The sequence below is a fragment of the Galeopterus variegatus genome, unplaced genomic scaffold (genome assembly GCF_000696425.1).
Source record: "Galeopterus variegatus unplaced genomic scaffold, G_variegatus-3.0.2 Scaffold985, whole genome shotgun sequence".
Lineage (NCBI taxonomy): Eukaryota > Metazoa > Chordata > Mammalia > Dermoptera > Cynocephalidae > Galeopterus > Galeopterus variegatus.
In genome coordinates this window covers 448,285-461,323 of record NW_007727096.1, presented here as the reverse complement: position 1 = coordinate 461,323, position 13,039 = coordinate 448,285, and the positions used below count along the sequence as shown (strand labels likewise).

Sequence of the window (13,039 nt, the reverse complement as noted above, 5' to 3'; positions counted from 1 at the left end):
TGTTACCGTGCTCCATGGTATAAGTTTCTTGGGATATTTTAGGAAATTCTTATTCCAACAGGATGAAGTTTAATTCAAGAGGATAGTAAACTAGCATCTTCAGTTCAATCGGAAGTGGTGAAAGGTCCTCCAAGGAACACAACAGGAAGTCAGAATAGTGGCTGTGGGCCAGGCCTGTTGGTTTTGCTCACTTAATTGGGAAAAATTACAGAAAGATACATGGTATCTCTAAACCACCATAAAATGTAGAATTTACACATAATCACTTTTTGTTCACAAGTCATTGAGAATAAGTGTGCAAGTGGTGGCACAATGTAGGAATGGCTTCAGCAAACAGTGTAGAGCTACTGATGCTCCTCCTGGGCAGGGTAAATCTTTGTGAAATAAATGAATAATCTTCCTTTAGTTGTTGGATTGATGCTTAATGGCTTGTACCAGTCCTTTAACAAATAAATGAGGCAGCACAGTTGTTAAATTTTAGTGTTTCATTAAAAAAACTTTTAGAAAATGAAAGGATTTAATACCATTAAAATACTTTCATTTTCATATGGGAGGGTTTAATTTCACTTATAAGTACATGTACAGAACTGTTATTTGACTTTTTATCAATCTGTAACACACTTATATTAGTACAAACAGTGTTTTCCTCCATTGTAGATTTCTACAAGCTAACTAGAAAAGAACATTAGATGATTTGGAATGTGGGGCTCCACACATGGGATCCAAACCTGCAATCCTAGTTTTCCTAAAGAGTAATGAGATTTACTTTTATTTTTGCGCTTGATCTCTGTAGTCTCCCACATAAAACCTCAAATATTAAAAATTATTCCACCATTTTGTACTGTTTTACTCTAAGGATTAGGGACCTATTGAACCTGGTGTAATGGAAATAGCTTCATTTCTTCAAGGCATTCCACTTTCTTTGTAATCTATTGGATTTTACCAATCAAGTCAGAAAACACTACAGTGAGGATATGGAAAGCTATCTTCCCAGATGCCCCCACCAAGTTTACTTACATATTGCAAGTTAACATGCTGTCTCTCCCCTACTATGTTTTTATTTATTCAAGTAAGGCTAGTTTGGACACAGTATTAAGATATTTTTTAAATGTGAAATGTTACAGACATTAAAAAAAAAAAGGATTTCCTCTTCCTGAAACAACCATTAAAAGTCATCTGACAATAAGTCTGAGGCATGTTATTTATACTTTCATTAACTATACATAAAACTGTTTGACATATTTCTAAGCTTTATAACAGATTGTACTTAAGATCATTCCTCTGTAGTCTTCATTAATCAGAGGCATATATCGTAGATCCATCATTAAATGGCTGCACACCTTCACACTAGGTACTTAACTTCTCTGGACTGTGGTTTCCTTTAGTAACACGATTTACATGATAATTCAATTATATGAATGAATAACAGGATTAATTTCTAAAGTTCCTTTTTGCTCATATACAATTCCTATATGAAAATACAGAAATGGATCTTTAAAGTACACATTTATACGTTATTACAGTAATACACTTAGCGGTATACTAAAATTAAAGGCAAAAACATGTAAAGCTGAACATAACATTATGGTAAGTTAGTACCAATAAATGCCACTTATATTTATATATAACCTTTCTTTTACAGAGGTGAAGACATCTTCACATTCATTCTTTCCATTTATAAAAACATTATTTTTGTGCATGACATGAGAACTGGCAAATATGTATTGGTTAAGAGCTTGAACTCAAACTCAGATTAATTTGAGTTCAAATCCTGACACTGCCTTTTACTGGCTGCATGATTCTGTTCAAAAACTTAACCTAACATATATTTTCCTCTTTAAAATGTAATGGTTTAGTACTTATGTCAAAAGATTGTTATCGTGGGATACAGTTTTACTGCCATTTATGGAATTGATACTAGAACAAAGATAGTCTATTAAACAAACCAATCAAAAAAACTATTTTACTAAGTTATATTAAAGATATATTTGGTTCATAAAACAAAATGTTAACACTGTTTGATACTTAAGTATATGATAGACAAAGATGCAAATACTGAAGTGACTAAAAGTTCCTGCTGTTTTTGTACCTGGCTGTTTCTGACTAGCAAAATTTGATTTTTCTGGCCTAATGAAACCTAGTTAGTGGCTTTTTAATTTTTAATTAATTGGATATCCCTTGCATATAATCTTAAAATGTCATTTTTTTCCTTTTAAGAACAGAAATTATGGTAGTATTTATCAAAAATTAATGTTTCCTTACAAGCATATAAGGGGGGGGGTCTTCAAAAAGTTCACGGAAAGATTCATATTACCTTTTAATTCCTTTTTCCACGAACTTTTTGAAGTACCCTTGTATTTGCTTAATATAATGTAAGCAACTGTGGCTTTTTTTTTTTTTTTCCTTTTTATCTCTTTTTTTCGTGTCCGGCAACAGATCGCAACCCTCAGTGTCGCGCCTGTACCGGACTGGGACCGGCAACGGGATCGCAACCCTCGGTGTTGCGCCCGCACCTCGCTCAGCCAGTGAGCGGGAACCGGTCTGTATGTGGGATCCGAACCCTCGGCGCTCCGTTTCGCCGCCGCGCTCCCAAGCGGCGCACTGTAGCAGTGCGCCACCGGGCCAGCCCAGCAACTGTGGCTTTTGGAAACTAAAATACATCAAAAGAATTTGAAGCTGTGTGAACAAAATTCAATGTTATTATCAGAAATTCCCAGATGGTATTTGTTTTGTTTGACGCTCCCAAGCGGCGCACTGTAGCAGTGCGCCACCGGGCCAGCCCAGCAACTGTGGCTTTTGAAAACTAAAATACATCAAAAGAATTTGAAGCTGTGTGAACAAAATTCAATGTTATTATCAGAAATTCCCAGATGGTATTTGTTTTGTTTGGCAGGGTTGTTTTTTCAATTATGCAATTATGTGCATTTTTATATCAATTTAAACTTTCACTTGTTCTTTCCCCTGGTGATGCTAGGAAACATTCTAATATATTATTATGCACTGTTGACAATAGTTCCAAAATGGTCATTTTAAATTCAAAGGAAAAAGGTACATAAAGCAAATGTTGTTCATCTACTCATAGAAAAGCTGTGTTTTTCTACATTCTGTGTAGGACAAAAATTTTAAGTGACTCAAGTTTTGACCCTAATAATCCCTGAGTAATCATCACAGCGAGGTTTTTTTCTTCATGCTTTTTGATATAAAGGGATCACTGTGTCAAAGGTAAGACCTGGGAGGTGACTTTATTGAAAAGAAAAAAATTAAATTTCTTAGCACATGAAGAAATGTTATGCCCACTTCCTTTCTCACAGTTTCTGAGCTATCATTTCTGATGCCTCTGTGCTTCTCCCTCTGCTAGAAATAACCTGCATCTTCACCCTGCCCAATTATCTGTCCAAATTTGTCTTGAATGTCACTTTTCTACAATGCCTTTCTTGACAGCTTCCTCAATGCTAATTGCTCTCTTCTCTGTGCTGCCTCTCTACATTTACATCCTTCTTTGCACTTAGGATACTGTTGTAACTAAATTTTCAATGAGTATCTCTCATGTGAGAGTGCGATCTTTGTGAAGGTAGTATCCATGTCCTACATTTTTTGTTTTTTCCCTTTCCTCCACCTCAGCAGAGACTCTGGTAAATAGTAGTTCAACCTTTCTCCTTGAACTTAGTTATTCAGCAATTAGGTATTCTTTGAGCCTAATTTTAAACCTAGGAAGTTTATTGTTAAATAGTAAAAAAAGAAATCTCTTAAAACTTTGATGAGTTAAGAGAGCAGGTATCCATGTTTATAAACTCCATTACTATGGCAAGACAGTATAAATAACCCCGTACTGGTCAGCTGGTCTTGAGCACTGCACTGTTGGGTTCCTACCTTCTTTCAGTGCTGGGAATGCAGCTCCACTCATTTCTCCAAGTGAATCTTAGGAGAAAACAGGTCCACATAAAGTGCCTGCCTCTGGTGTGACTACAACCTCTAAAGGAGAAAGGGAACATTGAAAGGTGGACTCCTGATTTTTGAGGAAAAGGGAAAGCAATATGTTAGAAGTTACTGGATCTCCTAGACTTCTTTTGGCCTCTCATGTTCTTCCTGTTCAGGGAGTAAGGTCTAACCACTTGAATTATCCAAGGAGAGGAGTATGGCAGAGATCATCAGAGACAATCCTTGTCCAAGAGACTTGGTCACTAATATTATGTCCATCCCAAAGGAGAATGACTAAACCATGAATGTATCCTGCTGTGGAATCAGGATTGAGAATAGATGATGGACTAGTTATAGATGCCTTCTCTTTTGTCCGCTGCATCTGATAAATAGGCCTGTTTATGTTTACTTTAACCACCTAATATATGCACACTACATTTGATCAGCCCAGGTTGGGTGAATTAAGAAAGTCATTTTAAATAACTGCCCTTAAGGCTCTGTCAGAGAACATCCAAAACAGGACTATGAATTCACCTTTGTCCTCTGAAAGCCAGATGTCCAGAGACTAGGACTGGCCAGATAGCTCACTTGGGAGAGCGTGGTACTGCTAGCACCAAGGTCAAGAGATTTGGATTGCCTTACCGGTCAGCCGCCAAAAAAAATTTCCAGAAACTACAGATGTGATGAAATTTATACCAATCAGAACAAAATGAGAAAAGCAAGGACCTTGTGGGTGAACTTTCTGACTACCTTTATTCACTTCTTTGGCATTAAAAAACACTTTAAGAAGTGATAACTGGAGCTCTAGCTCTTGATCTAAGTGAAAATGAGGACCTAGGACTGGAAAGAGCCTGGGCCTTAAGGAATGTGGAACAAAATCACTATACCAGCCCTAGATTGCCTCAGAACTTCTACATATGAGAGAACTAAACTCCTAACTGGTTCAATCTACTGTTAATTTGGCTCTCAACTGCAGTCAAGTATAGATACTGTTTCCCAGGCTTCTGGATAGGAACATCATTTGAGATAACATTGTATTACAGTCTAATGATGAGATCAAACTGATTTCCCATGTGTTGCTAAAAGGTTGTAAATGCAGTGCTTGAAGAATACCAATCCATTAAAGATGGAAATTTTAAAAAGACATTTAGGGCTGGCCAGTTAACTTGGTTGGTAAGAGCATGGTGCTGATAAAACAAGGTCCAGGATTCAATCCCTATACTAGCCAGCCACCAAAAAAATAAAATAAAAGACATTTACCTTAAATATTTTGTATATAATATATGCAAAAAGATAAATGCTACTGATATAAAAAAATTTGTAGACTGTTTATCTCATACTGACTGAAAGGTTATGTCTATAGAATTTATCCTTATCTACATATGAGGATAGGTTAGGGAAAGAGGAAATTCCTAGGTACCATGAAATCTGTATGCAATTTCTAAAAGATATGACATTATTTTTAATACGAAGTACTTCACTTAAAACATCTTAACTAATTCTTAATACACTGGCAACATCTACATTTTTTATTGTTCTGAATAAATACAAAGTCTTATTTTCTTATAGGAAGACATCACTCATTTCACCAAAAGGAAATTGTATTTCTTATTTTTTCTCTATTCATTTTTTTAGTAGTCTTTTCTAGATGCTTTTTTTTTAACTAGCTACTTTAAAAACCTAAGTTTCTCCAACAGAAATAAAAATCTGGACAATTAATTACTGTATTTCTAATATATCCTTTTATAACATTTCAAAAGGAAATCTTAATTTAAAACAATACCTTTAAAAAAAAAACTCAGTTTAATTTCAAGAGTTTGCACAGGGTACAGAATGCAGGCCACATTTATATTTTATAAACACAAACTATTGTATTATAAATACAAAATAAAGAAAAAAAAGATAGTGATATGTTAGGGCAAAAGCATTATATAAACCTAAAAGGCGGCTTTCTGCATATGCATCAATGTAATCTAATGATTCTCTACCATTTCATTTATAGAAAGAATCTCTATAATCGAAGTGAATTCACTTTCATGCCCCCACATGGGAAGTGGTAGGTGAATATCTGTAGGAATATAATTTATTGTCTGCTCCTCCACTCAGAAGTAGCTGTGTAAAGGAGATAAAAAGACATAAAAACGTAAGTAAGTACAATTATTTCATATGATAGCTAAACCTAATTAAATACTGATGATTTTGATTACAAAAGGAATCCCGGATGAGCAGTTAACTTGCAGTTAGTAGCTAAAGGAACCAATTATGTCAAGTTTCACTACTATATGACAATACCTTATATTAAAAGACATTAAAAGTTATCATTTGAATTTGGTTGAGGCACAATATGCTATTATATTTTCTATGAAGCATATGCTAAGATATATAATAAAATTGAAAAATCTGAAGTGTGATATAGTTTTACCTATTTAAAAAACAAAAGTTTTTAAAGGACAGCACATTAATTGTTTGCAAGTAAATGCATATTATAAATTATTCAAGTAGCACTAGTACCTGTATTTGAAGAGAATTCTTAGGCAATAAGAAATTAAGTATTACATAAAAATAACTGAATTGCAATTCTTTAACCACATTTTAAAATCCAGACTTATGACATAAGACTTTTCTAACTGGGAAATATTTTGATCCAGTTAGTCTGAAGGAGTGAGTTTATGGATTTAAAATGTTCATTAAGATAATCATGAGAAAAAAACTGTTTCAAAATTTCAAACTTTACTAGTCCTATTATTAAAGGACAAATTTATTCTTCTTTGAATGAGATAGGAGATTTTATGAATAATATTAAGGGAAACAGAATACAGAATTATGAATATTAGATATATTGAAACTAATAACTTTATTAACACAAACACCAGATTTTTGGGCTGGCCAGTGATAGAGAACCACCTTGTAACACCAAGGTCAAGGGTTCAAATCCCTGGACTGGCCAGCTGCCAAAAAAAAAAGAAAAAAAAATTTTGTCTAGCAAACACCAGATTTTTTCTAATCACTTATTTTCCTCTTTACCAAATAACTAAAAAATTCTTACCCCTATGTCTGTCCAGTCTACACTCAGAACTTTGTCTTCATGAGCAGCCAGATCATAGAGAGGAGCCTTACAACTAAAAGATGAAATATTAACATGTTAAATGAATTCATAGTATTAAAATGAACAAACATATATGAATATCACACTTAACAGATTTACCATCCTTGCCTCAATAACCACTTAATCTTAAAATTCTGGGTTTCACTTGCCCATCTCTATTGTTTTTCCTATATCATTAGCAGACTACAGAGATTTATTGCAACAAATATATTTAGGAAAAATGTTAGTTATTAGGCCTATTTTCACACTTCCTTGACTTCTTTTACCCCCAAATCATGGCTTTATATATCCTTTGTCTAACCATCTATATACTGATAACTCCCAAATTTATATCTTCAGCCCAAACTTATCCCTTGATCTTGATATGTATATCCAATTGCCTGACATTTGGAAGTCTTTTCGGCACTATAAATTTAAAACAACCAGAACAAAACTCTTGATTTTTCCCTCACAAACCTGTTTTTCTACTCTTTCCCATCAAAGTAAATGGTACCACCAATCACCCAATGGCCTAAGCAGAAAATGTGGGCATTACCCTTGATTCCTATCTCCACAGTCCATAAGCCAATCCTGTCAAAGAGCTATCTTAAATACATATACAGAATCCAATCACTTATGTCCAATGTTACCACCATAGTCCAACTCACCATTACCTGTCTCTTGAATTACAACAGCCTCTCTGCTTCTAATCTTGCTCCCTGCTGAAAACCCTCCAAAGCCTTCCCATAACACTTAGAATGAATTCCAGACTCCTTATGATGACCTGTTAGGTCACGTTTGCTTGATATAACCCCTACATGCCTCATGTCTTGCCACTTTCATCCTTGCTTACTCCACTCCATCAACACTGACTGACCTTCTTGCTATTTTGCCAACTTGCCAAGATACTTCCCACCTTATCTGCTATTCTCTCTAACATGAGCTGTGCATGGTTCATACCTTTGTTCTATTTGCCACTAAAATATCACTTCCAACGAGAGCCCTCCCCAAAGAAGTGCCCCTTTACCCTGCTTTAATTTCTTCATAGCTCTTACTACTATTATCAGAAACTATATGTTAAATGTTATATAAAGTACAGAATTAAAATGTATATACTATGGTAGTGTAAGGATTTGGTGAACAATAACATACAAACAGGTATTTGGTTACTATATCTCCATTCTACTTGTAAAAATATGTAAATAAATTGTGTATGCATTTTATTTATATGAGCGTGCTCATATACACTATTAATATAGCACTAGCCTATAAGAAAAACACCTTTAATACCTGGTTATCTTTAAAAAAATGTATTTATATTTAATTTTCTATTAACATATAATTTATACTAAGGTTCAAGATAATCTTTACAAATTTTATTTTCTCCTGGTTTTATAACAAAGTCAGAAAAATAGATTTTATAAACTTGTGGGTTGTTTTTTTTTGGTAAAAATAAACCAATACGGAATTAGATTCTTTCAGAATGTAAAAACAACATATTAATATGATGAAAATTCCTTTGATCCTAGCTTTTCTTCTGGATATCAGTATTTATTATATCAGGAAGTATAAGAAGAACTTTTTTTTTTAACCCTCCTGGTTTTCGATAATCACTTCAGTATTTATTTCATTTTCTCTGTATATAACAAGTAATTGATATGGGGTTTTTTTGTAGATCATAAATAGGATTTACCTTCTTGTATCCCACAGCTTCACAATGTTATCTAAAGAACCTGAAATCAGTTGCTGTTCATGGGTCGGAGACCACTTTACTGATGTGACCCAGCCTGTATGTGAGGTTAAGGACAGTGACACCAAAGAACCATCTGTATAAAGAAAAAAAAGTGTTGAATTTTTAGAAAAGTAGGCAGAACAAATCAAAAGAAATTTGTAGAATTTTATTTTTCTTTACACATCTCCAGTAAGAAGAGAAATTGATGTTATTTACTGATATTTTCCCCTCAGTAGTTTACACAACTCACCTTTAGTTCGGGGATCCCATAGTCTGATATGCCTATCTGTGCTTCCAGATGCCAAACGTGGTGGTTGCCAAGGGCAGAGGTGTGGGGGAAATGGGGAAATGTTGGTCAAAGAGTACAAATTTTCAGTTATAATATGAACAAGTTCTGCGGATCTAACGTACAGCATGGTACTTTATAAATGTGTTAATTAATTTGATTGTGGTAATCATTACACAATATATACACATATCTAATTATCATGTTATACACCTTGAATATGTTCAATCTTAATTAAATTTTTTTTTTTTAAATTAAAAAATCTGGATGAACTTTCTGAGTTTGATTTAATGAGTTCTAATAGCTAAATAATAGAATCAAACCCCAAATTAAACTCCTGGTTTCCAGTAATTTAGGAGATATAATTCACATCCCTAATATGAATTATATCCTAAGTGTATGAAACAAATAATATTATATTAAACATTCAGGTAATTAGATGCTTCACTTAACCTGAGAGCAAGCTTTAACAATTAAAAGATCCTACACTTCAGAACGCACCATAGGATCAAATATAATAGCTAATTAATCCCCCTACCAATTTGTAAGCTTGACTCAATGCTACTACATTCAAAGACTCAGATAAACGTGGCAATAATAGTGTTTACAATGAAAATTTACCAACCTACTGAAAGAAAGCACAATTATGGTTGAAGAAGCAAGGTGAGACAAAAGGAAATATAAATAAGAAACACTATATTAAATTACCATATATTCATCAATACAGACCTAGGCTGAGTACAGTCACTTCTCACAAATGCTCACCCTTGTTAGTCCCAACTGCTCTGTTTTCTGTTTCTTTCTTGGTCTATTTGTGGGTTCCTCCATTTCATCTTCTTCATTTGTAGGGACTGCATCATAGAGAATTAGATTTGATATTTTTAAAATTTAGTCAATATTAACTGCCAACTGTCTGAAACAATTCTTTACATTTCTGGGTATACAGTTTCTCCATGTTCTCTCAACTGGTTAGGGAAGGGATTACTCATCATTTTGGTTAACAGAAAGTTATATATAAACACAATACGTAGATCATCAATCTTCAAAAATGAGAAAGCAAAAATTAAGTACATTAAAATACTAAAACCTAACCAGTTTGATATCTTGCTATGTCTTTAAAGTCATCATTATGAATATTCATCACTTTATCATAGCTATGAAAAATTGCTTACTCTTAGTTCTAGAATAGTTATGACCAGATTGCAAGAGTTTGATTTAATGAGTTCTAATAGCTAAATAATAGAATCAAACCCCAAATTAAACTCCTGGTTTCCAGTAATTTAGGAGATATAATTCACATCCCTAATATGAATTATATCCTAAGTGTATGAAACAAATAATATTATATTAAACATTCAGGTAATTAGATGCTTCACTTAACCTGAGAGCAAGCTTTAACAATTAAAAGATCCTACACTTCAGAACGCACCATAGGATCAAATATAATAGCTAATTAATCCCCCTACCAATTTGTAAGCTTGACTCAATGCTACTACATTCAAAGACTCAGATAAACGTGGCAATAATAGTGTTTACAATGAAAATTTACCAACCTACTGAAAGAAAGCACAATTATGGTTGAAGAAGCAAGGTGAGACAAAAGGAAATATAAATAAGAAACACTATATTAAATTACCATATATTCATCAATACAGACCTAGGCTGAGTACAGTCACTTCTCACAAATGCTCACCCTTGTTAGTCCCAACTGCTCTGTTTTCTGTTTCTTTCTTGGTCTATTTGTGGGTTCCTCCATTTCATCTTCTTCATTTGTAGGGACTGCATCATAGAGAATTAGATTTGATATTTTTAAAATTTAGTCAATATTAACTGCCAACTGTCTGAAACAATTCTTTACATTTCTGGGTATACAGTTTCTCCATGTTCTCTCAACTGGTTAGGGAAGGGATTACTCATCATTTTGGTTAACAGAAAGTTATATATAAACACAATACGTAGATCATCAATCTTCAAAAATGAGAAAGCAAAAATTAAGTACATTAAAATACTAAAACCTAACCAGTTTGATATCTTGCTATGTCTTTAAGGTCATCATTATGAATATTCATCACTTTATCATAGCTATGAAAAATTGCTTACTCTTAGTTCTAGAATAGTTATGACCAGATTGCACTTATGTTATGAATGATAAGGTAAACATATGTTAAAAGGAGATAAATTCAGCCATGTTTATTGTCCTCGACTATTTCACTTTTCTAACAAAGAAAAGCATTTCAGTTATTTTTTGATTTTTGGAAACCTTTGTCACACATCATTTGATTAGGTAGCACACCCAGATTGAAAACTACAGATTTTAATGTTTTGTAACTTTCATGAATATTAATCTGCTTTCCCTAACAAGATTATAAACCCCTTAAAGGATACAGCTATTCATATAAAATATCTCATTTACCTAGCACTATCAGAAGATAAAATATTCCACAAAAGTAACAGAGGTATTCTAATCTGTTTACCTGTGCAATAAATAGTTCTAGCTACTGTAATTTAAAATTTAAATATCTGTTTTTTTCCTCTTTCCATCAGTGTCTTCTTACTACTCTCAAGGCACCTTCCTTGAAGAGTCCTTCCTCTTCTTCCTTCACTTTCAATTGTTCCTTTTAATCTACGTTTTCAAATTAAGAATATTAACCTTGGTAAACTGTATTAAAATTTTTTTAAAAATAAACCAGCTTCACTAAAAAATTCCTCTAACAGTAAAATGACTCAAAAATCATTTTTAAATTAGTCAAAATGACTTCTGAGTTGAAATGACTCAAAGTATTTTTGTTTATTTCTAGGTTCCTGAACAAGGAACCTGAGAATTAAGGTACTCATGTCCCATTGCATCAAACATGTTGTTGATAATTGCAGCAATTCAATGTCATTATCTAAGAAATAAGGGGGTGGTTGGGTAGAAAAAAATCTTGAAACACAAGGAAAAATACTAATTTGTCACCTTACTATGCTCCTTTATGTCCTAAAAAGCTCTGGTCTATCTTTATGGCAAAATATGGATTGAGGGCCGGCCCGGTGGCGCACTGGATAAGTGCGCCGCTTGGGAAGTGCGGCGGTGCTCCCGCCCGAGGGTTCGGATCCCACATACAGACCGGTTCCCGCTCACTGGCTGAGCGAGGCGCGGGAGCAACACCGAAGGTTGCGATCCCGTTGCCAGTCCCCGGTCCGGTGTGGGGGCAACACTGAGGGTTGCAATCCGTTGCCGGACATGGAAAGACAAAAGACAAAAAAAAAAAAAAAAAGGATTGAAAAGTCCTCTTTCACTGAAATTGTTTTTTTTTTTTTTTTTCTCTCCCAGTGGCTCACCAGTACAGGGATCTGAACCCTTAAACTTGGTATTATCAGCACCATCTTCTCCCAAATGAACAATCCGACCAGCCTGAAATTCTTCAAATATCATTAATAAGTCAAAGTAAAAGAAATATGTAATTTACCTGTAGACCAGATCTTTAGCATCTTATCCCAGGAGCCACTGCAAAACTAAATAGAGATATATGAAGGGAAAAAGCATATGTAACATAATTCATATAATTTGCCTCATTTTTTTCTATTTAACTTAAAAACCTTTACTTTGCTTGCTTAATCTCTGTGACACATAGGCTCTGAAATCCTTTACTGGTATCATCTGCTCAGTTTACTAGTCTTACTAGATGGTATCATCTGCCTGGCTTACTAGTCTCCTGGAAGCTATACCCTCAATCTGCATGGCAATTGAGGGAGCTTTCATTCTTATGTGGTCCTGGTACCCTGGCCATTGTTGACTATATCAGGGTGGGCAACTGATCTTCACTGTACCAGTAGGTCTCTTCCTCATCCAGGACCTTTTTAAAAAACTTATGTTCCAGGGGCCGGCCCGGTGGCACACTGCTATAGTGCACCGCTTGGGAGTGTGGTGGCGCTCCCGCCGAGGGTTCGGATCCCACATACAGACCGGTTCCCGCTCACTGGCTGAGCGAGGCGCGGGAGCAACACCGAGGGTTGCGATCCCGCTGGGGGGCCCAGC

General features: G+C 34.6%; 1 protein-coding gene across 1 annotated transcript in view; it reads right to left on the bottom strand.

The window, feature by feature from the left end:
• Window positions 1–5,420: 5,420 nt before the first annotated feature.
• WDR12 (WD repeat domain 12) overlaps window positions 5,421–13,039 on the bottom strand; it is a 19,833-nt gene continuing 12,214 nt past the window's right edge. The window contains exons 7-12 of the mRNA XM_008574034.1: window positions 12,471–12,516; window positions 10,715–10,800; window positions 8,986–9,049; window positions 8,697–8,829; window positions 6,965–7,037; window positions 5,421–6,030 (exon numbers count right to left, since the gene is read on the bottom strand). Coding sequence (XP_008572256.1) covers window positions 5,953–6,030; window positions 6,965–7,037; window positions 8,697–8,829; window positions 8,986–9,049; window positions 10,715–10,800; window positions 12,471–12,516 — 480 coding nt within the window. The 3' untranslated portion in view covers window positions 5,421–5,952. The remainder of the gene's footprint in view (window positions 6,031–6,964; window positions 7,038–8,696; window positions 8,830–8,985; window positions 9,050–10,714; window positions 10,801–12,470; window positions 12,517–13,039) is intronic.